The following is a 25,668-nucleotide window of genomic DNA, read 5'->3' on the forward strand; positions in this document are numbered from 1 at the left end:
TGTTGAAACATCTCAATTGGTTTTCTGTCAATTCCTGGAGCTATGTTTTGGGCCAGCTGCTTTCAGTGCAGTCAGAATTTCCCTTCAGTGTCATTAGTTCTTGATCATATGCTCCATCCTGAAATGACCACCAATCAGCGCTCTGGTACGGTGGCTCTGCGTGTTCCACCCTTTCTTCTTTTGATGCTTCCTGCAGCATGCAGCATTTTGCCCATCGAATTCATCAAGATTGCAACTTGAGGCATGGTGTTTGGTCTCCCGATCTTCCAGCGCGGGACATGCTGCGCAGGTTCTTCCCTGGCTGTCTGACTCCGGGTCTTTGCGCATTCCATTAGAATACTCTACTTTGCCTTCTAGAGGGACCCTTTGAAATCTTTTAAAATCAGACAAAGATTTTTGTTTTCTTTTGAGATTTAATAGGATGAAAAGTATTAAACTCAGCCTTTAAAAAGCAACATCAAAATACACGTTTTTACTTGACATTAAATATTACATTTTTAAAGAAGAAGAAACAACAACACGCCTCCTTGTAAGGACAGCAAAGCCACCATAGGTGGCTCTCCTCCTGGCCAGCATTGTCCTCGCCGGCGCCGGGAGAGCCTGGCACAGCCCCCAGTGGCCCTGGCAGGAGGATGCAGCCATGCTGGCTGGATGATCCCCACCTCTGTGGGTGGAGCAGCCAGATTCCCACATAGACTTGGCCGACAGCCTGGTCACTTCCCAAATGAGCTCCCTGGGGGCCCTGTGGGGCCATCCTTACAGTAAGGCCCTGTCCAGCCTGTGGGCTGGCAGCACTTGGGGCAGCCCCGCTAGCTCTCCCAAGGCCTCCAGAATGTGCCATCTGGGAGCCAAAGTCACCTGAGACTAAGCATGACGGGGCCGGGGCCCCTGAGTTTTCCCCCTGCCAAAATCCTCTGAACTACTGTCCCCAGAGTCCAGTGCAGTCCCCACGGAACAAAGCCATCTCTTCACGTCTCCCATGCCACTGGCCTCCTCCTCCTTCCCCGCAGGAAATGTCTTTCCAAGGGACACATGGCCTCACCCTGTTTGTTCCCCAGGAAACTTGCTTTTCCTCAGCCCTCCCTGATGGGGCTGTCTCAGCGTGCCCCTCCTGTTTCCCTTCCTTAAGCCCTCTCTCCTCTGACCTCTGCCCCCCACGCACGCCACTGCCTTCCTCCAGTTCTTCTGTTCCTTCACAGAGCAGCTGCCACCCCCAGAAACCATCTCCTCATAGTTCCTGCCCAGCCAGAGTCTCCTTGCACCTGGGGCTGCCAGACTTGGTATGAAAGAATACAGGATGCCCAGGTTCCGGAGAATTTCAGCGAAACAATGAATACTTTTCTTGGTATAAGAGTTTCTTGGAAGACTTGGGTAGTACAGACATACGGAGCTGCTAAGCAAAAAGCTGCAGGCTCAGGTCCCCCTACAGGTGCCTGGGAAGAAAAGCCTGCCACTCTGCCGCTGGCAACCCGATGCGGGCAGGTCTACTCTGATGAAGATGGGGTCCCCACGAGTCGCAACTGGTGCCACTGGTATTAACTACGGCCCATGTATTTGGTCTGCCTCTCCCCTACTCTTCAGCCCCTCATAAGAAGCCTGTCTTCCTCCTGCCCTGCTGTAGAACAGTGTCCCCAGACCCCTGTGCACTACTGCTCTCCCTCAGGCCCCTGCTGTGGAACACGGCCCACGAGGGATGGTCCCCATCAACTGCCTTAACCCTTACTGTTACCACTCCTCTGTCCCTTCCTTTGAAGAGTGGACAGCCCGCCCCCTTTCTCCTCATAAAACATCATCTTTTATCTGTTGGCTCCTGCGCTTCATGAAGAGACCGCACCCCTGTTTCCACATGAAGCCGTCCCCCTCTGCATACCCCTTCCGTCCTGTTTCATATCTGCTCCATTTATGGGGTTCTTCCTGGGTGCCACGCTCTGTGCGAAGCACCCTGGTTTTCTCACAGCCCTTGGGAATGAGGTGGGCATTATGGTCATTCCTGTTTTATGAGACTTGGCCAGGCAAATGAACTTGCTCAAGATCAAAGCAATAGCAGAGTCATATTTAACTGCAGGCATACCAGACACTGGAATCTTAAGAAAGCCCAGACTGGCAACTTGTGAAAGCTTTCTCCTAAGCATTTGGGTTGAGGAGTAAGTACTATAGCCTACAAGACTCACTGCTGCCCTGTCTCCCCCATGAGCACTGCTGCCTCAAGCCGATTCCAACTCCGGAGGAGCCCGGGCGAGTGGGGGCACAATTGTCTCGTGGGGGTCTCCAGGAGATTGTCAGGCCTCTCTTCTGAGGGGTCCCTGGGTAGACTCGAACCTTTATGTTAGCAGCCAAGTGCTCGACAGTTTCCGCCATCCAACGGCCTCTTGACTTAGGATAGCCGTGGAAAACCCTCTCCGCCAGACCCTTGTTCTTCCCTCCAGTTCCCCAGGGGCCCAGTCCCCTTGGCTGTGCGCTCCCCCACTCCCAGAGGAAAGGTCAGAGACAGGCTGTGCTGCCCGTGTGCCTGGCATCTGGAGAGTGGCCAGAGGAAAGGCTATGCCTACGGTCTGCTCTTGGCTGGGGCTCCACCCCTCTCTCCCCACCCCCACCAGCCCCTTCCATAAATAGTCCATTGCTCACTGTTGCCGCAAGAGTTTCCATGAGATCAGCTTCCCAGAGCGGCTCTGAACACCGGACACCCTCCGGGCACTTACCTCTCCCGAAGTCCCGTGGCCTGCTCGCCCCTGCAGGGAGCTGTCCCGGGTGCTGTGTGTCCGCCGGGCAGGGGGTGTTGGCACTGGGGCAGAGGCTTGAGTCGGGGGCTTCCTGGTGCCCTGGGGCCCAAGTTCTGAAGTCGGACTCAGGGGAGAGTCGGGCTTGCTGATGACAGAGGGCTCCTCCGTGGGCTTTGGAGGGGCAAATCTCTTCCTGTTGAAAGGCCTCGTTGGCTGGGGGGCTGGAGGAGGTGTGAGCTGGCCAGGGGCAGCAGGTTCCTTCTCAACTCTTGGCTGACCTGGTACCTTCCACAAGGGGGACTCCCTGCTATGCGGGGGCTGGGAGCCCTCCTCCGGAGGCCCATGTGCCTGGGTGCTCTCCATATCCATGTCCTTCGGGGAGAAGTACACCTTCTGCTCTGAACCTGGAGCTGGGACAGAGCCTGAGGCAGGGGCAGGGGTTGGAGCAGTGGCATCATGGGCCTTGTCTTGAGTGCCCATGGTGGAGGCTGGCTCCCTGGCACCAACTGCTCCTGAGGATCCTGGCACCAGGGCAGCCCTGCCTCTGGGCAGGGTCTGAACCTGCTCCCTGTCCACGGGCCCCTGACTCCCACAGGAGTCAAGCCCGCCTGAACGGGGAGCGTGGTTTTCAGAAGAACGGGGCACTTGAGCTGCCTTCTCGAACTTGGGCTTCTGCTGACCTTGCTTAGGTTCTTCATCTTTCTTTTTCTTCTTGGCCCCGGACTCCTTTTGGGGGGCTCTCTGGGGTCCCAACTCCATAGCCTCACAGATGTATGTCAGCAAACCGTGCTCCCCATCCTCTCCGTTCTCAGGGGCTGTGTCCCCATTGGTAGTCACCTCCCCAGGAGCAAAACTGTTGATCAGGCCCAGGCCTGGGTGCTGAGCCGGCTCTGTCTCTCCCTCCGGCCAGGCTGCGGGGGTCCCGCCCTCAACCTCCTGGGGAGGGGCAGGGGGCACAGGCACGTCAGCCCCACTGAGCCGCCTCTTTCTCTGGAAGCGGTCAGGGCTGAGCTTGCGCAGCGTGTCGGCCTCCCTGGCGGCCTCCTTCCCGTGCTTCCAGCTCTGCTCGATCTCACGCATCTTGGCTGCCGCCTTGCGCTTCAGCTTGGCAAACCAGCGCTGGTGGATCTTGTACTCAGTCATGGTGCCCACCTCCAACACCCCTGAACAGGACACAATGCCCTTGGCATTCTGGGCAGAGGCCTGGTAGATGGCGGCATCTTCTTCTTGGCACCTATAAGTGGGAGCATGTGGTGACACCTCTCCTCTCCTGGGAGCTGTGCACCACCCCCCCCCACCTCAGCTCCCCACCTCTCGAATGCAGAGCCTTGTAGAGCTGTGTATGCTTGGACACCGAGTAACCCCCCACCCCACGCCCGCCATCTCAGACATCGCCACACCCAACACCCTTGGTTAGAGTTGCGGAAACAGGCTGGAGAAAGAGTGGGGGCTGACCAAGACCACACTGTCCTGGGAGGGCTTAGATTCAGGGCCCAGGAGAGCTTCCTGCAGAAGTACGTGACCCAAACAGACCCGTGAAGTAAGGATGACACAGTAGCTTTTTCTGGCGGATGACCTCATGGAAAATATTTCCATGGGTCAAGCCCTCCTCTTGTTGCTCTCAGCTCCCTGGCTGTCAGAAATGCTCCTGCCCTGGCCTTAGAAGGTCCCAGACAGTGGCAGGCTGCCAGGGTTCACCAGGTGGCACAACTCAGCAGCAGCAACCCACGCTCCACCCCCAGCCCCTGCCTGGGCATCTTCTGTGGCAGACTCCACTTCTGAGGGCAGGCTCAGGGCCTTAGGACCCTCTGAAGGGTGGAGAAAGGACCAAGGCCCTCTCCCTCACCTGTAGAGCTGCAGGGTGTGCCGGTTGCCCTGGTGAGTGATCTGGTATTTCGGCAAGCCACAGTAGCGGTCCAGCTCGATGTCATCCTTGTACCAGGTGACCTCTGGCTCCGGGTATCCTGGGAAGGAAGCAGGAGATTGGGTTGCAGGCAAGCGAGTTTCAAAATCGTTGGGGGAAAGAATAGGACGTGTGGCTTCTCAGGACCACTTGGAGACGGGGCGGGACACCCACCCCAGGTACGTGAGAAGACCAGGGTCATCAGATGACTCCACTTGTTGTTAGAAGCCAGGCTCTGCCAGAGCATAACGTGGTTTCCCTTCGGTCACATCTTCCTGCCTCTGGCCACAGCTGGTGGCTGGGTCTAGAAGAAGGGGTGGTGCTCGGCCACGCGGACCAAGGAGCAGGCCGAGTTGGTGTGCAGCGTGCTAGGACACTGAGGTGGACACTCAGGGCAGGATGCGAGCTGGGGCACAGGGAAAGCCCCAGCGCTCGTCCTGGCGTGGATTCCACTCCTTGTCTGGGCGTGGCTGCATCCAAGCTCGGCACTTTCAGAAGCAGCCTTTCTAGTCTGACCAACCAATCAACTGCATTTCGGAAGCTCGCCCAGTAGGTTTTCATGGCACCTTTCAGCAAGTAGCTGAGTGCCCAGCCATCCGCGCCACCTGGGGACTCCTAACACAACACGCTCGCTCCAAAATAGATGCACACAAGCAAGCCAGCACCTGCGGCCGGCCAGGCAAGGATGGGGGGCCTGAACACTTCCTCTGAGCACTCCCTCACAGAGCACTGACTGCAGAGAGAAAAGATAAGGCCCAGCCCCACAGAGTGGCGACACCCCTGCATCTGTGCACACATGCTCAACTTCCCTACTGTCTGCTGATAACCTGCCTCCACTCCCACCTACAGCTGCGCACCACCGCCCCTCGCTTAATCAAAGACTCGCTTAATCAACAAACAGTAAACAAACAAACAAAAATGCATTGCTGAGAACGGAGGGGAGTTAGAGCGGAGACCCAAAGCCCATCTATGGACAATGGAGCAACCCCCACAGAGGGGACGAGTTAATCAGGGTGCAGTAGAGCACTAATGGATCATGTAATATAACTCTGATACCTTGAGGTCTCCTCCCCACCACCACCACCACCACTATCATGACCCCAGTGCCGCTTCCCAATCTAGACTAGACGGGAGCATGTACACAGGTTTAGGCAAGAGATAAAACTCTCAACACATGGAACCCAGGAACAGGAGTGGGAAAAGAGATTCCAAAAGGGTAGGGGAGGAGAGGTGGGGAGGAAGGAGGCCACCGATCACAATGAATGGCACAGAACCACACACGCTCATCCAGGGGGAAGAACAACAGAAACCAGAGGGGAAGGGAGACAGCGGTCGGTATGAGATTTGAAAATAATTAACAATCTACAATCTATCAGGGGGCCACAAGGGTTGGGTGGGGGCGGGGAGGGAAGGAAAAAAAGAGGAGCTGATCCCAAGGGCTCAATGGAAAGTAAATGTCTAGAAAAGAACAATGGAATATATGCACGAATATGTCTGATACAATTGATGCATTGACTGTAACAAGAGTTGTATGAGCCCCAATAAAATGATTATAAAAATAAATAAAAATAAAAGAGATCTTCATTTAGTCCGCCTTCCCCTGCGCCTCCTCCTCTACAGAACATCCCCTTGAAAGAGCTGTCAGACTCACTGGCTTTACTTCCTCCCCGTCAGTTGGGCTTCTGCCCCATCATGGCTCCAGCCAAGGTCACCCATGACTTGCACATTGCCAAACACAGCCGTCGACCCTTTTGCCTCATCTGTCCAGTCTGTCAGCGGCACAGACCCCATGCCCTGAAGCCCTTTCCTCACTGGGCTTGGGACACTGCGCCCTCAGGTGCGCCTTCTAAGTCACAGTCCCCTTCCCTCGAACCTGTTCATCAGCAAGGCCTGTAAATAAACATTAGAGAGCTCCAGGGCGCAGGTCTCAGGACCATGGTCCATCCTCCGTGGAAAGGCACATCCTAAGGATCTAATCCTGTCCATGGCTTTGTAATCTCTGTATGCTGATGAGTCACCAAGCTTCACATGGCCAAGTCAGACTCCCCGTTTCCCTTTCTAAGGCAGCTACCACAGCCCTCGTTAAAAGGGAGCTTCATGCTTCTAAAGTGGCTCAGGCCAAAACTCTCAAGTTACCCTTCCTTTTCCTCACGTCTTCTCAGTGGGCCTTCTTGTCCAGCTCTCCTGGCAGAGTGTATTCAGCTTACAGTCACTTCTTGCCACGATCCGCCTGGTCCATATAACCATCCTCTCAAACACATTTCTGTAACAAACATGCCTTCAGATCTCACTACTCCCATCCTTGTCCCTCTTCATCTTGTTCGTGTCACACCAGCCAGAGTGGTTTTGTTTTAAGTCAGCCCATCGAGTGCCCTGTTCAAAGCGCCTCCAACCAGCGGTCATCACCCGGACGCTGACTCATCGCAACCCCGTGTCTGTCAGAGTAGAACTGTGATCCTCCGGGTTTCAACAGGAGTGTATCTTGCAGGAACGGATCGCTAGGACTTACTTCCAAGGCACTTCTGGGGGACTTGAACCACCAACCTTTCAGTTAGCAGTCAAGCGCTATCTGTTTGCAAAGCACCCTGAAAACAAAAACCGTCGCTGCTGAGTGGATTCCGACTCACGGTGACCCTGCAGGACGGAGCAGAACAGGCACCGTTGTGACGATGATGGGGACAGAGCAGTGAGCCAGGGCGGCTGCCTGCTTACATGGGACAAGTCTAGCAGGAGAGGTTAGCAGCCTAAACCACTGTGCCACCAGGGCTCCTGGAAAAAGAATGTAGCCATCCCCAAATTACCGCTAACACGTGGCTTGTCAAAAAAATAATAGTTTAAAAAAACTTTTTAAAAAAGTAATAATAATAATATCGTGTAAATCAAATAAAGAGTGAACTAAAAAAAACAAATCCACTAGAAGTAGCCCATCACTGAGGAGTCCGTTCTGACTGCCCCCTAGGGTGTCCATGTTCTGTAATCTTTACAGAAACAGCTTTTCCCACAGAGCAGCTAGCGGGTTGAAACCACAGACCTTTGGGTTAGCATCCAGGCTGTTCACCATTATGCCACCAGGGCTCCTCTCAAAACACCCCGAAACACCAGTCTCCACCTGCTCTGTGACCCAGCCCCCAGTACCATTCTGGGCTCTTCACCTCCCACTCACCCCCTTGATGGCTCCACCTCTCAACACCAGGCAAACAAGCATTGACCTTGTGTCTCCCAGGCCTCTGTGCACACTGGACATCCCTCCAGGGGCCTTCAGCACAACCTTGGTACAACAGCAACTCTCCAGCCCTGGCGCCTGAATCCTGGGTCTCGGTCCACTTCTCATCCTGGGACATGTCCACACCTGACACCAGGTTGCTAGTTTCCCGTCCACCTTCCCCTGCCTGGACTGCAGAGCTGACTCTTCTCTAGGTTGTTCACGGCTGTGTCCCCAGAATGGGCACCTTCGGCACTCATTCCATCCTGGTGGATGGGTGAGCCAAGCAATACATAAGCGAAGTGCTCGGGAGCGAGTGGTCACCTCTGGCTGGGGAAGCAGGAGCGTCTTTATGGTATGAGTGGCATTTGAGCTGGCCCTTGAAGGAGGAGTGGAATTTCAGGAAATGTGTTTTTGGTGACTCTCCCCAAGCTCTAGCATCACTAGGATGTCCCCATCATGGCTCTGATGGCAGCACTGTCAGTGGCTGCTTCCACACCCATCCTCCCCTGCTCCATTTAGGTCCCAGGTGGACAAGAAGCATCTCTTACTCACTGCCTTTGCCTCAGCACCCACCCCGGGGCCTGGCCCAACGTAGGTACTTCATAAAACTCTGTTGGATGGAAGAGAGTAAATGAAAAACAAATAAGAGCCAGACAGGAGGTGGAAGGAGGGGGGGAAAAAAGGAGTTGATACCAAGGGCTCAAGTAGAAAGAAAATGTTTTAGAAATGATGATGACAACATATGTACAAATGTACTCCATGCAATTGATGTATGGATTGTTATAAAATTATTTATTAATTTTTTTTAAAGAGGCAGAAAGGAGGGGCATTCCTGACAGAGGTCTGGGGTGGAAGCAGAGGGCACAAGGAGACCTGGGAACAGAAGCAGGAGCAGGGAAGGCAAGCCTGCAGCTGGGTCTGCCAGGAACATACTCTGGGCAGGCTTAGCTGTAAAGCGAGCACTGTTCCCACTGTGAGCTAAAGCCCCGAGTTGCATCATTCTGTGGGTGGCCAGGATTAGCACAGGTGTCCTCAACATCCCATGGGATGATCTCATCCCACGAAGTCCCCGCCAGAGCCTCCCTGCCCATGACCTGCCTCAGCACAGCACCAGCGTCCAGATCATCTGAGTACAACCTGGCTGGGGCTGAAGGCAGGAGGGAGCTAGAGGCTTGGTGTGTGTGTGTGTGTGTGTGTGTGTGTGTGTGTGTGTGTGTGATTAGACCCCATAGCCAAAAGCTGGGCATTACCCTCCCCGTGCTACTCTGCCGCGCCTCTCCTCAGAGTGAGGGCAACTGACAGCTTAGCATTTCATAAGGACACTAGTCACTGGAAACAAGTTAATTTGAGAAGAAAGCATTCCCTTGTCCCTTGAGTTGTGTGAACTAAGGATCCTTAGCTCACTGCTGCGTGTATGTGTGTGTGTGCCCTGTCCATATACACCCACACACTCGGGCCACCAGAATAACTGTCAGTAGTACTAGAGCCAATGGCTTCCCTTCTCACCACACCCTGCAGGCTCTGCTTCCCAGAGCGCAGGCTGGACTCTCTGTGGACCCCCAACTTGGAGCTAATGCGGTGTGTCTCAAGCACTGCCACTGTGGATGGCATAGATTCAGCACCACCCATGCCTGGCAGGGCTCTCGTGGGGCTGACCCACTGCAGCCTCCTTTAGGGGCTGCTACAGGCAGAGGAGGAGAGAGAGGCAGGGTGGTTGCTCTATCTGCATGGAGACAAGACAGAATCACCAAGCCATATCATGTGAGGACCGGTCTCAACCCTAGATCAACCCACTTTTTACATCTCAGGGCTCCAGGGATTCAATTTCTAACCCCATTGCCATTGTTCTCGGGTCCTTCAGTGTCACCGCCTCCGCCATCTCCAGGAACCTGCCCCCTGCCCTACAGTCTTTATTTCTTCCTTGCTAACTGGAGATTTGTTTATAGTATATTATGCTGATAATAAATACCTCCTTCTCAATCACCTACATAAAAAGCAGGGAACCTGAGATTTTTTTAAATGTGGGAGTGGGAGGGAGAAAGAAGGGTGGGGTGTGACAGTGGACTAAGGGATGGGTGGTGGAGATTGGGCTGATGGTGGTGTAGACCTCAACATGATAGGTACTTCCTGAGAAGCCCGGGACACTGGCTGGTTGGTCATCATGAGACCAGGGTGTTCTAGCAATTAAGGGAGTGGCCATTTTGTCCTTTGGCTTGGTCTTGAAACAGGGGAAAGCCTATTCCCACCATAGCACTGGGATTTATAGTCAATAACTCAAAACCAAACTCACTGCAATTGTCACTCACAGTGACCCGTAAGACAGGGTAGAACTGCCCCTGTGAGTTTCCAAGACTGTAACTCTTTATGGAAGTCAAAAGCTCTGTCTTTCTCCCGCCTCGAGGCTGGTGGTTTTGAACTGTGGGTCTTGCAGTTAGCAGTCCAACACATAACCACTATAGCAGATTCATGCCTGTCTCCGTCACACTGCTGGCTCCGGAGCTCGAATAGCAGAGAGAGAAGGGGGGGCCATTGCCGATGCCTGGACTCTCCAGTGTTCCCAGGCTCCACACAGCTGCTGTTACCAAGGCACCAGCTTGACAAATGAGTTGCGATGTGAAAAGTGGAAAGGACACAGATTTTGTCATCAGAACAATCAGGATTCACTTGAGTCATTTGGAAAATATGTATTGAGCGTCTTCTGTGTGCCAGTTCCAGAGCGGCAAGGGGCGTTGGAATGCTGCCTTATCCACCCAGATCACATGGTCTCACTGGAGAGAGGGCCGTGAACAAGGAAAGCGTGCCGCCCCGGAGGACAGAGCAAGAGGTCTCCCTGGAACTGCCGCAGATGAGCGCACAGAGGGAGAGCCATGTCAAGTGGGCCTTGAAACGGGAGAAGGAACTTTCCAGGCACAGAAAGAATAGGCGCTAGCTGAAAGGGCAGACTGTGCCATCTACAGGGGTGAGTCCTAAAGTCTTGCTACTGGGCTTCCAGGTCATCCACACACAGCTTTGCTCCACGCAAACCGTGTTTATACGTGTGTGATCTGTGGGTGGCTGCAGGCAGGTTCTCTCAGCGATACACATAGCCTAGACTCCCCGAGGTGCCTTCAAAACAGAGCCAATCAAAACAGTGGCTTCTGAAGGGAACTGGGGGCCGGTTGCGTTCAAGGCACAGAGGCCGACTTGGGAGGTTACAAACCACCGAAGCCCCACTGCCGTGGGATCCATTCCAACTCGGAGCGGCCATACATGGTGACCGTGTCTTGGGATTCCTAAGGGATAATCTTGATAGCTTTTCTCGAAGGACACGGGACGATCACGGAGCTGACTAGGAAGAACTTCTGGATTGTGAACTGGTTGAAGGGTCAGTGGGCAAATCCATTTTCCATCCAGTAACTGATAAGCCTTTTGTGTTACGTCCGTGATTGCGATCCCCACAATGTGCTCTCACGGCTCCCATTTCCTCCCTGCATTCCCTGTGTCCATTTCTCCTTCTCTCGTGCCCCTTCTGAACTTTGTTCTTGAGTCAATGCTGCCCTTTGAATCGCACACAGTGACTATTCTAAGGAATGAGGGGAAGATTTTAAGGAAATTAAAAACTGCACTTTCCTTAAAAATTTTAAGGAAATTAAAAAAGTCAGCAAGTTGTCTTTAGGAATTTGCTCCATACCAATGCACCTGCTCATTCTTCGAGGATGCAATCCTAAACGAATTTCACTGGGAACCCTTACTCTGTCTAGCTTACTGCCCTGATATTGGCCCTTCACACCTCTTCTTGTGCCCCGAGCTCAAAGGCTACTTGAGAGGAAGCTGACTTGAGTCCCCTGAGGAAGCCGACACGCTCTTTCATGCTCTAAGTTGAAGAGCAGAGTCGCGCGGGAAGCATGAGAGAGAGTGACAAGCACCTGCCGACGGGTACAGGCCGTGCCAGAGGGCATATCACGAACCAAGAGTGTTACACATGCCAATAGTTTTGTTTCCATGACTTTGTAGTAAAACTTTTCCATTGACCCTTGTATTTCCACCGAAGCTACACGACAGGAAGTCAAAAAAAAAAAAAAGACCAGTAATTGCGAAGATGAGAAGAGCAAGCAAGGGGAGCGGAGGAACTACACAATTTTGAGAGGCGGGAAGCAGGGAGGCAGATGGAAACTGACTAAGCAGAGCTGAGGTAACTTAACGCTAAGCTAGCCATGGGGGAAACGAAAAGTAACCCTTTTAATATCAGAAAATCCCCAAAAGTCATAAGAAGTGGCAACCAGGTCGCTATGAAGCATGGGTCAAAGGTGAGCAGGTCAGGTAAAAGATGCTTAGGAAGCTATTTAGATCTTGTGATCCCCTCCCTTCACACTGCTAGGGGAACGTTCCCACCTTACCTCCCTCAGCCAAAGGTGAGGCTTATTATCTGGAAAGGCAAAACTTTATAGAATAATCCAGCACAGGTGAGGACATAACTACTTTATGGAAAACAGGAAAATATAATAGTAATACATATTTTATACATATAAAACAAATGCATTATGTGGAAAGCCCATTCCAATCAAATCTAAAACTCTCTATTCTTCAGGCAAGATGCAGCAAGTGTTCACTAGGTATCTAGCGATGTATAAGAGGAAGAAACTAAAGGAACTTACTTTGGCTGTCCCCAACAATAGTCATCAATACCACCCTACCGGGCCCTCCTACTTATTCGGAACTCCCATTATCTGCTTGTTAGTCTCCCACTCTTAACCCAGGCAGCCAAGAATGCCTGGATGCTGAGGGAAGCCTGTAAATGGGAGATTAAACACAATGCATGGGGTGCATGTGTATCTGTGTGCATAGATATTAATATATATGACCCAAAAAACCTTTTCAGAAAATGTGAACTATGCATGAGACAGAAACTTTAAGAAAACTACCATTAGGAGACTCAGCAGGCTAAGAGAAGACATTCCATTCATGAAAAAAGCAGGATCCATTAGAAAAGGACACACAAAAAAGAGCTCTTGGAATTTTTGAAAAGTCAACCCAAGAGTAGAGGCTGAAGTGGAGGCCATCCCCCAGAAAGGAGAACAAACAGACAGAGGTGAAAGACTGAGAAAATAAAAAGCACCATTCAGAACAAATAATGAAAGTTCCAGAAAGGGGTGGTGGGAGAGGGGTTAGAGAGAGGAAGAAATTAACGTCGAAGTAATTCCAATTTCCTAGAATTAAAGGCTATCAGTTTTTCAGACCGAAAATATCCCACCATGCCACAGCATGATAAGACATCCACATCAAGATGAATCATTAGGCTGAACTGACAAATGTGCGATATATTTTTTACAACATCATAAAAAGGTCAATCATTACTAAATGTCAGGACATTGGGGACTATGAAGAGATCTTACAAACTTCCAGAGACAGATTGGTCATGTGTCTGCCCACTCTCATCAGCAACATTGCAAGTAAGAGGACCAAGGAGCAACGGCTTCGAAATTCTGAAAGAAAATCATGTGCAGCTTAAAATTCTTCTATACCCAAATGTCCCTCAAGAAAGACATTTTTAGACCCAAAAAGTCTAACAGGAATTACTCTTTTGAGGAAGCTATCACAACAAGAAAGTAAACCAAAAAAGGAAAACTATACAAAACCAAAAAGCCAGGATATTTATCACAGGAAAGCGTTAAAGGGAACTTACAGGGTGATGATAAACAAGAGATCTGAGGTGACAATTGTGCATCAGACATTGGGGGAAAGGAAATCATCTTGGAGAAGAGTGATCCAAAGGAGAGAGCGGCCACAGGTGGCCATCACAATGTCCGCTGCCACTGGACCCGCTTTAGGACCTGACAAAACGACGGGAGGAAGTCTTTCAAAGAAGCCACGAAGTGACCCAAGAAGGAGGAAGACACGAGCTCCAGGAATCAGAATCAGACTCAGGAAAAAGGCAAAGGGAAGCCCCAACATAACAGCTGTGTCTCAGGTCTTAACAACCACCAGTTGAGGAGAACAGAGATCCCCCTGAGGGACGGCCCCAAGGAGAATAAATGGTAGATGACCGATAATATTAATTCTGTAGAAAACTATATTAGACCTTTAGAAAGCATAAGAAAAATGATCAATAGGTAAATGATTCAGTCGTAATAAATGAAGAAATAAGGGAAGTATGAACTTTAGGAAAATATATAAGAAAAAATAATATGCTACAAGATTCAGTTATGAATAACACTGACATGAGCATAATATGATCAACAATAACTATGAATTAAGCAAAATTATTATTTAAGTGGAACAAGTAAATCTGTCTTGGAAGAAGTACAACCATAACGATCCTCAAAAGCACGGATGGCGAGACTGTCTCCCGTACTTGGGGCATGTTATCAGGAGGGCACATCCCTGGACAGGGCCATCATGCTTGGTACAGTGGAAGGTCATCGCACAAGAAGACCCTCAAGGAAAGGGACCGACACAGAGGCTACAACAACGAGCTCAAACCTAACAACTGTAAGGACGGTGCAGGACCGGGCAGAGTTCTGTTCAGCTATGTCTAGAGTTGCTAAGTCAGAACGGACTCGACGGCATCTAATACTGATGCAACCATGTTGATAGGAAAGAGTTCTGGTGACACAGTGGGTTAAGCATTGGGATGCTAACTAAAAGGCCTGTTGGTTCAACCCCAGCTGCTGTACAGGGAAAAAGATAAGGCAATCTGCATCCATAAAGACGTACAACCCGGAGTGGAGACCCAAAGCCCACTTGTAGGCCACTGGACATCCCCTTACAGATGGGTCTCGGAGAGGAGACAAGTCAGTCAGGGTGTGATGTAGCAACGATGAAACATACAATTTTCCTCTAGTTCCTAAATGCTTCCTCCCTCCCACTATCATAATCTCAATTCTACCTTGCAAGTCTAGCTAGACCAGAGGATGTACACTGGTACAGATAGGAACTGGAAACGCAGGGAATCCAGGGCGGATGATCCTTCAGGACCAGTGGTGTGAGTGGCGATACTGGGAGGGTAGAGGGAGGGTGGGTTGGAAAGAGGGAACCGATTACAAGGATCTACATGTGACCTCCTCCCTGGGGGACGGACAACAGAAAAGTGGATGAAGGGAGACATCGGACAGGGCAAGATATGACAAAATAATAATTTATAAATTATCAAGGGTTCATGAGGGCGGGGGGAGTGGGAAGGGAGAGGGGAAAATGAGGAGCTGATGCCAGGGGCTTAGGTGGAGAGCAAATGTTTTGAGAATGATGAGGACAATGAATGTACAAATGTGCTTTACATAATTGTCGTATGTATGGATTGTGATAAGAGATGTATGAGCCCCTAATAAAATGATATAAATAAATAAATGAAAAAGATGTGCAACCCTGTAAGCCCTATGGGGCAGTTCCATTCTGGTCTCAAGTGGCTCTACCAGTCAGAATCAGCTCATCAACAGTGGGTTTGGTTGTGGTAGAGTGGAGAGGACCCATGAAGAAAGGCAGAGAAAGAAAGTAATGCTATAACAGGCTAATTCCTTCTCTACCAAAGCAGTGACACAAGAGACGATCTCAAATGGAAGATTCAAAGTGAGACGTCCTATTACACAGCATGAGGGAAATGGATACAACCCACAAGAAAGTAGCTAAAAGTTGAAAAATGGTTGCTTTTTGAGACAAGTTGGTGAGTGTGGCCGACGGCTGTGTTTTGACTTATACTAATTGAAGTCTTACACTTTGCGCATGTATTAATTGGATAGACTAAAATCTGACGAAAGAACAAGGGCTTTCTAGATACAGAAAACAACATAATGCAAAAACAGAGAGTTCTGAAAGAGCTGGGGTTTTCTCATAACTAGCACCACAAATAATGTAGGAAATGCAGGATGGTACAAAGATACAGGATGCAGGTATTCTATCTCTGTGTCCCTTGGACAGAAAGTTCTTCACCTAAAACTCAGAGAGTTCTGGATATGGGTAAAAACTGCTCACAGGACCTCAACGCTCAGACAAGCTACAAAGCTGCCCAGGGCAGACCAGAATTACAGAATATCACAGCTGGAAGCTGCCCGGGAGTTTCTGACCCAATGCCCTTGATTTACAGAAGCAACAAGTTATCAGTGGAAATCCTGAGCAGGACTCCTTGACCTTGTGGTTGTTGGGCTGGGAGTCCAAGTGTCGATGTATTTTCAAAGCAGACTGATACAACATGATAGGAGGTTCTGCTTGGAAGTTGGGCTGAAGAGTAATCCCTGGAACCAGCTTCCCAGACCTCCCACCCTTCTCTTACTCCCCTGTCCCACCAACCAAATCCCATTGTGGAGTTAAAAAAAAACAACAACACCAAATTCACTGCCACTGAATCCTTTCTGACTCACGGCAACCCTACAGGACAAGGTAGAACTGCCCTGTGAGTTGGAGGCTGGACCTCTTCAGAAGAGTGGAAAGCCATGTGACAAGCAAATGATGATCCCTAGCTTAGCACTTACGTGGTACTTACTATATTGCCAGGTGTTTTGCCTATATTGACTCATTCCATCCTCACGAAAACCCTGATGATTTAGTACTCTCATTCTCCCCATGTTACAGATGAGGCAGCTGAGGAGCAATTATGTAACCTACTGCCCTATCCTATCTTATTATTGGAAAGGGGATGAGCTTGGATCTCTAACCAGCTCCAGAGTCTGTACTCAATCACCACTCTTCATCCCCCTCTGACTTGACTCTCTTCAAGCCTCAAATCACCCATCTGTAAAACGCGTCACTCAGGGCAACAGCCTCTAAGCCCAATTTCACCTGGTGAGTGTCCACTCTCAGAACTAAGATGATCATAGAGCTGAGGGCGAGGAACCTTTACCGAGGACGGGCTTGGAAGGTGAGCAGGGTGTGTGTGGCACCCCAGAATGGGAGGAGAGAGGGACCTCGGGCCACATGGGGAGATGGGAGTGGGGAGAAGGTAGGAAAACAAATGTCAACTTGCAGTGTGATGCACATGGCCCACGCCCACCCCGTGCCAGGTTCCACTGCCTCCTTGGGCCCAGTTCTGTACAAAGGCCCTGGCGTGGAGCATGCAGACGGCCTCATTACCTGTGACGATGCAGGTGAACCTGACGTCGCTGTCCTCGGACACAGCCCGGGACTTGAGCGTGGTTTCGAAGAGCGGCTGGGTCTCGTCTGTGAGCTGAGCGATGATGGAGCAGAAGGTGCTCCTAGGAAAGGCAAAGGGGGTTCAGAGCAGCCCGCCCCCAAGCCAGCTCCGCCCTGGACTCTCCACCTGTGCCAGGGCCCGTCGCCAACCCCTGGGCATGGCCATAGCGCCTGGGCAACTCTTTCTTCAAGGGTGCCTGGGGCTCTGGGCCATGCCAGGCGCAGGGAGGGTGCTCAGAAGAAGGGAATTCTAGCCCTTACAGCAGGCAGGCTTCTGACCACAGTCCCCCGACCAGGGATCCCCACTCCACGCCCACAGAGGGCCGTGTTTCACCCCCCACCTCCCATACCCTGGGAGCTCATGCATGGGGGACACACACGTGGACAGACCAAGTCTCCGGGCCAGAACTCCCAGCCCCACAGCCTCTGTCCATGCCAAAGAAGAAAAAGCCAGCTGGCCACACCTCCAGGCTACACGGGTCCTAGGAGCTCAGGACCCTCTCCGGGAGGGTGTGCTTAGAAGAAAAGCATGGACCCACAGTGGACAAAGAAAAAGGGAGCCCATACCAAAGGCCTGGGGGACTCAGAGTGGGCTCTAGTCCCCAAGGTTATCAGAAAAGGGAGACTCAAACACACTCGGACCCTCACAGAGCTGGGGACCTGCTGTGGCATGCCGGCGTGGCTCCCTGCTTCATCACTGGGTGCCCCCTGCTGCAGTGCATACCCTATGGGCAGCTCCTGAACCCACCAGCAGGGCTGCTGAACCACAGGCAGGGCCACCCTGCCAAAGCAGGGCATTTGGTTCCCTCGAGACAGTCCGTGTCCCTGGATTCAGAGGCATCTGTGTGCTTACTGAGCCCAGGACAAGCTCCCCAGCAAAGCTCGGGGCTCACAGCACTCCCGTTCCTGGACACAGGAAGCAAACCATCATGCCAAACCCTCCAGGGGCCAGCAGAGCCACCAGTGCATTCCCAGGCGTGAAGCTCACATCAGACAGGTGGTGTGGTGCACAATCGGTGCCCCGTGCCCCCTCCCACTACACACACACACACACACACACACACACACACACACACGCCTGATGTGAGCAACTGGGAGCCCAGGGAGGAGAGAAACTGTGGTGATAAAGCAGACTTTCTATGTGCCTCACAAGAGGGGTGGCCACCCAAGGGGTGGAAGGGAAGTGTGTGGGAGCCCAAGCAAACAGGACCTACAGCCTGCAGACTTGGGGATGTGGACAGTGGGTTCCGTTTCTCATTTCTGTGTATGTTACTACGGGCTTTCGGAGGAAGGTGGCATTCCAGGAAGCGTGGGAATCCATGAAGAATGTTTAGGGCTCAGCCTTGGTTTCTCCTCAGGAATGCAGCTGCCTAGGCCTGCAGGGAGTTGGCAGGGGCCCGCTCCCACAAAGACCGTGCAGAGAGGGAATACATTGGGATACTGGAGGGGGGTCTGCAGTTAGATTTCCACAACACTATGTGAAACACTCCCATAAGGGTCACCTGCCCAGTAAGCTCCCTGACCTCTTCTTAACCACTCAGAAACCAGAAGTCATAGGCCAGGACCAAGTCCCTGGACCTCAGGAAGAAAAACTGAAACGTTTCTTACTGTTATCAGACTAACAGTAATTTCTGATTTGGGGGAATATCAAATCTCAACCAAGACTTTCTACTAGAGGAAATTGGCCTGCTGGGAAGAATCTGACTTCTATGGTGCTTCAACAAATTCAAAGCATCCCTAGTTATGTCCTCTCGAGATACTCTGGGCTCTCCCTCACCTATGACCCTGACCCTGGCTGAATATAACAATCAGCTCAGGCTCTTGAGGATGAAGCTGGATGGGCAACTCAAGAAAATTGGCAAACCAAACTCATTGCCAGCAAGTCGATGCCAACTCATGGCGACCCTTTAGGACAGGGTAGAACTGTCCCCGTGGGTTTCTGAGACTATTAACTCTTTACGGGAGTAAAAAGTTGCCTCTTTCTCAGGAGAAACGGCTTGGTGGTTTCAAACTGCTGACCTTGAGGTTAGCAGTCTAATGCATAACCCACTATGCTGCCAGGGCTGGCTCCACTGCAAAGACAACTGCTAGAAATCCAACAACATGAACTTATTTCTTGACTGTTTTTAAACGGGAAAGACTACGTCTCATTTCCTACTCTCCTCAGTAGGTCCCCTGCCTTGTTACTGTTCACACTCATGTTTGAAGATCAGGAGCGCTAACTAGATGAAAGCCTCCAGTGCGATGGGTCTGGGATGCTCTTGAGGGGGCAGGGAGAGCCACTAACATGCCACCGAGTGTCACGCAGCTTCTCACTGCCACGAGCTTCCTGTCCCCGTCCACCAAACCACACAGATGTGGGATGGCCCAAGTCCGCTGCGCCCAAGTCCAGTTCCCTGGAAAGCTAGGAAACGCAAACATCTGGAAACGGTCTCATCCCACCCTGACACCTGCCAGTCCTGCCCACTCCATGGCCTCATCAGCTAACACAGCCCAACCACGCACGCGTCTCTAACACAGCCCAACCACGCACGCGTCTCTAACACAGCCCAACCACGCACGCGTCTCTAACACAGCCCAACCACGCACGCGTCTCTCAAGAACACCAGATTCCTGGGGGCTTTGCGGTGCTCAAGGGGACCCGACTTTGCCCCTTGGTTTGACAAGTCACTTTGTTTTAGGTAAACCTCCAGGTCCTCTCCTCGTCAGCCCTGACCATACCCTGCTTTGGACTAGTTGCCTCCTACCCTGCCCCCACCTCCTACAGGCTGTAAGTCTCAGGACATAGGCTCCCAGTGCGTTCCTTCATCAAATGATGCTGTCCTTAGAGGGTGCTATCAATAGCGGGCCCTCTCTGCTACTCTCAGAAATCTGTCTGTGTAGAGAAACTGTAGCCAGCTCGCCCCAAACCTACCAGAGTCTGGGATCAGGGCCAAGTGGTGGGAAGCAGCCAGGAAATGTTCCCACTTTGATCCTAACAGTCAGTTCAGCCAGGGGTAGAGCGCTGTCCCCAGCACAGGAGGCAAGAAGACAGCCCTGAACCGTGGGCCTGCTCAATCCCGTGCTGGCGCCTCTCACGCAGGCCCAGTTAGTACAGGAGCCCGCTAGCCCAGCGTGCCTGAGCCCGCTGCCGCTGGGTCTACATTTTGCAGGGGAGGGTGGAGGAGGGGATGGGAGTGGAAAGTCAGAGGAAGAGGCGGTAGGCAGCCTGGAGGGATTAAAGAAGATGACTTATTTTCAAAGGTAGTGGCTATCGTCAGAAGATAAGTAACCCTGGATATGTGGTTATAAAAACAATGGCATCTTTCCCTGGGGCAGAGAGAGACGGGTTGCGGGCAATCTCAGGGACCCCTGACCAGCTCTCTACCCCTGAGTCCATGTGCCCCTTCCACGTGGTCCATGCAAACATCAACGCTGGCCCCTGTGAGACCCATGCTCACGTGAGTACCCACTCCCAGCCTCCCCTGCCCGCTCTCCAGCCCTCCCCTCACCCCATGCAGCCTGGTTAGTGCACAAGCAGTCACCCAGAGGGCCAGACCCGAGAGAAAATGCAGTCCGAGACATGTAATGCAGTGTGCCTTTACCTTCCAGAGCTGGGGAGAGACAACCGGTTGCTTGATAAGCTAAGCAAAAACAGCAAATGGAATGATTAGGCCAAAAAAGCAAGGAGAGGAGGAGGTGAAGTCAACAACAGTTGCAGAGTATTAACCGGCCATCATCTGGGGTGCAGAGGCCTTTCTATTAAAAGGGACCAGCTGTCTTAGTTGGCCTGCTCCAGAGAGCAAGTGGCTCACCATAGGACACCAGCGTATCTGAAATCAAGAGTTCGTTAGAGGCCGCAGAGTCCAGGAAAATGGTTAGGCAGGAAGGAGGTCCCAGGGGGCTGCACTTAGAGAAAGGTGTGCCTTGGGTCACTGCCCCTCCACAACAGGGCTAACAGCTACCTGGCACGCTTCCCCACCCATCCGTAGCACCCAGCCCAGAGGCAGCTCCTGCTTCAGCCCTGGGCCTTTTGGAGAAGAGGCCCCAGTCCTGGAAAGGCCCTGGTGGGCTGAGAAGGAGACAGGGGGCTTGGCGAACCCCCACCATTAATATGTTAAAGTTTGGTTAAGGAGGCCACACAAGGAAAACCAGCCGGGGGAAATGAAGACGAGGGAAAAAACAAAGCAGTTAATTCAGGAGGAGCTGGAGGCATCTAGTGGAGTCAGTCCAGCTCAGAGCCCCTCTGCTGTGGGCGCCCATCACCCACGCTGCCTGGGGAGGCAGAGGGCAGACAGCCAAGAGCAGACCACTGGTGTAGAGGGAGGACGGCGACCAGCACAGAACGGCCTCTCTGTGGAGATCCAGCCCACATGAGATGAGTCAACGTTGACCTCTACCTCCATGTTTCCTGTGCCACCTATCTCCAGTGGGGAGATCTCGGGGCCTGCCTGATCATACTCTCTGCTGGCAGGCACCCCCACCTTGAGCACAGGGTCCCCTTCTTCACCAGCAGCCCAGCTTGCTCAGTGGCACTCCAGGTCTGCCTCTCCACCACAAGCAAGCTCCCCCCTGAGGTCCTGTCTCTTTCTAACCAGAGAGCCACTTCCCTAAGACCTGATATCCCCTGGACTTCCCTGCTGGCTTTGTGGCTACCACCTGCATTTTCCCAAACTCCAAAACTCAAAACCTGCCATCTTGGGCTCTTCCCTCTCCCCCAACCTCCAAACCAAGTCAGTTAACGGTTCTTGGCCCTCCCTTCTCCCATTTCCTCCACTCCTGCTGCTGAGTGCCTCAGCTTAGGCTCCGCACCTGAGCCCTCACACCACACCACGCCACTCCTGTGAACAAAATGCTACAATCCCTCTCCTATCTACTCACTGCATAGTTAAGGCCCTGCCTGACGTCTCACACCATTCCAACCAGAGTTATCTCTACTTCCCACTCCTCGCCTTCCGCTGCACAGGTATGAACATGTCCACTCCTCACCCCCGGCCTTCACTTTGGTCCTCCCTTCTTGAAAATCCCTCCCTCCTTCCTTCTGCTCCACTAAATCTTGTCCATCTAGCCTTCAAATCTCACTCCTCCGGGGCTTTAGGTGCTAGGTATCAAACGGGTGTTGGCTATCTTGTAGAAAGAAGCACAGGAGGGAGAGGGAGAATGGAAAGAAAACATCTTAAACAGGAAGGGTCTTGCCCCCCAGAGGGAGCTGCTGCTCCAGAAAAGGTGGAAAGAAGGGAGTGCAGCTGTCTTTGCTGGAGTTTCAAACCCCCTCTGGAGGCTGTGTGGGCAGAACCTCCCAAGGGTCCCAGGCACCAGCCAACACCATCAGTTCCTGACTGAACTTTCCTTCGCCCCTCCCTAGGGGCGGAGAGGTTTCTACTTTGTTAGGTCCGAATTTCTCCCATGGGAAGGAAGGAGATAACGAGCAGGTCAGCTCTCTAATTTACAGAGGAACATAACAGGTTTCTCCCGCAAGTGGGCAAGGGTCTGAGCACAGGTAGGGGCCTTCCCCACTACCACAACCCCCACCAAACACATCCCCCCACAGCTCTCGGATTGACATGCTCTGCTCCTGGCCCTGTCGTCCTTCCTCTAGCCTGCATGGGTGGTTAGCCAGGCCAGCACCTGCCTGTGCCCACTGAGGAGATCAGAGCGAGGTTCAGGACTCCCATCCAGGCATAGGGGTAGTGTACCCCATTTACTGTCTCCAAGGGAGTAAAACTCAAAGACATCCAATGCTGGGGGCACAAGGCCTTCAAGAGTTGGAATGCCACTTTTATTTTACAGAATAGAAATTCTTGAACAAGAAGGAAAGGCCTCCTGGCGTAAAGAAGAGATGTGGGCCTGGGGAGTCGGGGGCAGGACTGCCATGGAAGCTGTGGGCCTCCCATCCTTGGCCGCCTTCATCCATTCTGAGGCAGAAAGGCCCTTAGGAAGCCCTGGCCCGATACTTCCATTTCCCTGCCCCTCTAGTCATCTAGACCCATCTAGTCATGCCTGACCCAAGTAGAGCAGCAGAGGTTACAAAGCTGTCTACAGAACATCACAGGCTCTGCTGCTCCTCTGAAGCCACCTGGGCCGAAGCATCCAAGAAATGAGAGGCCAGGGACTTCTGGAACTTCTGATGGCCCTCAGAAACAACTGGTTCCTTAGTGCACGCTAGCCCATGGTACCCACCCATGGGGGGGAGGGTGATAGTCGGATGATGTTGTGTGAAAGTGTAGAGATGGAATCCAACCTGTCAATCAGGTCACAGCCTGATGATACCTCCTAAGGGGTGTGGCCTTCCGGTAAGGAAGAAACTGGGAACCTCCCTCTCTCTCTACCCCTTTGCCTTCCTGCTTGCTGAGACTGTGCCTGCCTCCAGGGACCCCATGTGAGCCCCCTGAGAGAGGTGTCGGCTTCCTGACATGGTCCCCCAACCTTGGATCCACATGAAACTGCACTCATTGGCCTGTGAGCTTCCTATATTCCGTTTCGCCTTCCTGCCTCATCAGCCTGCAACTATGTGAGTCTGAAGAGGCCTTGAGCTCGCATTGGACTTATGGGCTTGAGTTGGACTAGCCTGGGCTGCCTTCTTGCCGTACGCTACTCCTTGATATACGATTCTTTCTTAAACATATATGAGTGTCACTGCTTTTGTTTCTCTAGACAACCCAACCTCACACAGAAAGTGCAGCACCAGAGGCTAATGACCTAAGAGACTGGGCCTATTGTCTGGTGGAACGATCTACCTGTCTGAACACTGATCCCCGTGGGTATCTGGTCATGTCCGTGAGCTGATTGTGGACTACAAACTCCTCTACAGACCAGGGCTCCCAAGGACAGCTCCCAAGTGCAGCCCGCCCTCACAAAGAGCCAGCAGAGGAATACCTCAAGAGCTCTATGATAAAAAAACGTATTGAGGTGGACTTGGAAACTATCAGAAGCCAGGATGAATGTAGACAAGGCTCCCCTTGCAGTCAGGCCCCTAGGATCGTAAGGGTGGCTGGAAACACAGTGACTCTGGTGTTCTCTTGGCAGGGCTGGGGCGGGGGCAGCTAGGGAACTCTTCAGTGGAGCTTCTTGCTCTCTGGGCTCTGGGACTCGCCCTGCCCCCACAGCTAGTGGGGGTGTTCTGAGGGACACTGGACTGTGTGGTTACTGCCTTCAACAAAAGAGTCAGGCTTGGCTAGAGATCTGGGAGCTGTTCCCTCTACTCTGTTCCCACATGCAATTCCATTCCCTCTTTAGCCAGAGGCTTTTTCTAGGAAATCAGATTCTCCTGTGGGAGTCAGTGGCCAGCTAGCAGGAACAGAAAGAGAAAAAAAAAAAAAATCTGCATAGGCAAAACACAGGCCAGGGTTTGGGGTTAGAAAACCTCTTTACCCACTGTGCCTACCCTGACCCCACCAAGGCCTTGATAAAAAGAGTCTCCTTTTAAGAACATTTCCATATAAGCCCACAGACAAGTGAACCAGCCACTTATAGCCCCACTCTAGCTCTCAGCCTAGTGCATTTCTCTGAGCTCAATCGGGTGTTTAATTAAGATTCATCTCCCACACAATTGCCCAGCTAGGCAGCCCCACTAGCTGTACTCTCCCCATAGCCTCTGGCCTAAAACAGGCTCATCCACTCCCCATCTGCCTTGCTTTTCAACGCCCACCCTGTCCCTTCCCTCCCTCCAGTGTTGCTGTCTCCAAGAAGGGCCCTGCTCCGACCTCTTGTACTGAAAAAGACCAGATGAGTCATTGAGACAAGCATAAGACAAGTGTGAGCCCACCCCACCCAGGCCCCCCAGAAAGGAGTGTCACCAATGATTGGCAATAAATGTCCCCACTTCATGCTAGTCTCTCTGGAGAGTCGTGCTTAGGAGGCAGGGGCCTCCTTTGCTGGCAGTCAGGGGCCTTGCAGCATCTGACTCAGTCACTAACACCAGCCCTCAGCCCTGCCTCAGACATGTGACACCATTTGACGAGTTTTATGCAGAAACCGGTTCCGGTTACATCTGAACTTTCCCAGCTCCAAGGTCGATAGGACTCTGCCAATCCACGAGGAAGTGCCCTAGGCTTTTCCTTAATGTCCTTGAGATGTGTTTTCATTATTATTATTATTTTATTTTTTGTAGCCATTTTAGGAACAGAGGACAAGAGGTCCAGAGACAGCTTTTCAGAGAGGGGGCTATTTTCCACATAATCTTGAACAAACCAAATTCTGCAAGTTCTGGGGCGATGAAGCAACCACTATCCCAAATAGCCAAACCCTCCTATTTCTTTGGGAAAAACAGGCCCAGGAGTCGGAGGGGAAACTGAGCTGTCCAGAGGTAGCAGGAAGTGCCTATCTCCATGGCAACACTCATGTCTGGGTGTGTCCATGAGCCTTTGAGTGCCTCTACACACCTCTAATATCTGTAGGTAGCCTAGCAACCCAAAACAAAGTCTGCACCCCTCTTCAAGCTCTTAAAAAGAGTAGCAAGGGGCTCACCAGACCCCTTCTTGGCTTTGCAATCCCCCAAATTGGACAGGGCAATTGGCTCCCTCAGAGCGGTGAGTGCTCATCGAAGACATCACCAGGCAAGGCCAATAGCAGCCCATCCCAGCTCCCACAAGGGTCCAGGGATGAAGACCAAAGTCTGGGGCCAACAAGGCACCTACTGGCGCAGGTCTATTTCTTCTGGGTGCATCCCCCCCACCCCCACCCCGCCCCGCCCCACCCTCGCAACTGGGAGGAATTCCAGCCGCTCTGCCTTTCCTTATCACCAACTGTGGCATCCAAGTCCC

The 25,668-nt window shown here is 52.1% G+C and overlaps 1 protein-coding gene across 1 annotated transcript in view; it reads right to left on the minus strand.

The window, feature by feature from the left end:
• The window catches only part of ALPK3 (alpha kinase 3), a 53,834-nt gene that overhangs the window by 27,282 nt on the left and 884 nt on the right, over nucleotides 1-25,668 (minus strand). The window contains exons 2-5 of the mRNA XM_045286299.1: nucleotides 20,512-20,550; nucleotides 16,868-16,989; nucleotides 4,567-4,684; nucleotides 2,700-3,954 (exon numbers count right to left, since the gene is read on the minus strand). Of these exons, the coding sequence (XP_045142234.1) occupies nucleotides 2,700-3,954; nucleotides 4,567-4,684; nucleotides 16,868-16,989; nucleotides 20,512-20,550 (1,534 nt within the window). The remainder of the gene's footprint in view (nucleotides 1-2,699; nucleotides 3,955-4,566; nucleotides 4,685-16,867; nucleotides 16,990-20,511; nucleotides 20,551-25,668) is intronic.

Source organism: Echinops telfairi, unplaced genomic scaffold (assembly GCF_000313985.2).
Source record: "Echinops telfairi isolate 266 unplaced genomic scaffold, ASM31398v2 ScPeMD7_7;HRSCAF=31, whole genome shotgun sequence".
NCBI lineage: Eukaryota > Metazoa > Chordata > Mammalia > Afrosoricida > Tenrecidae > Echinops > Echinops telfairi.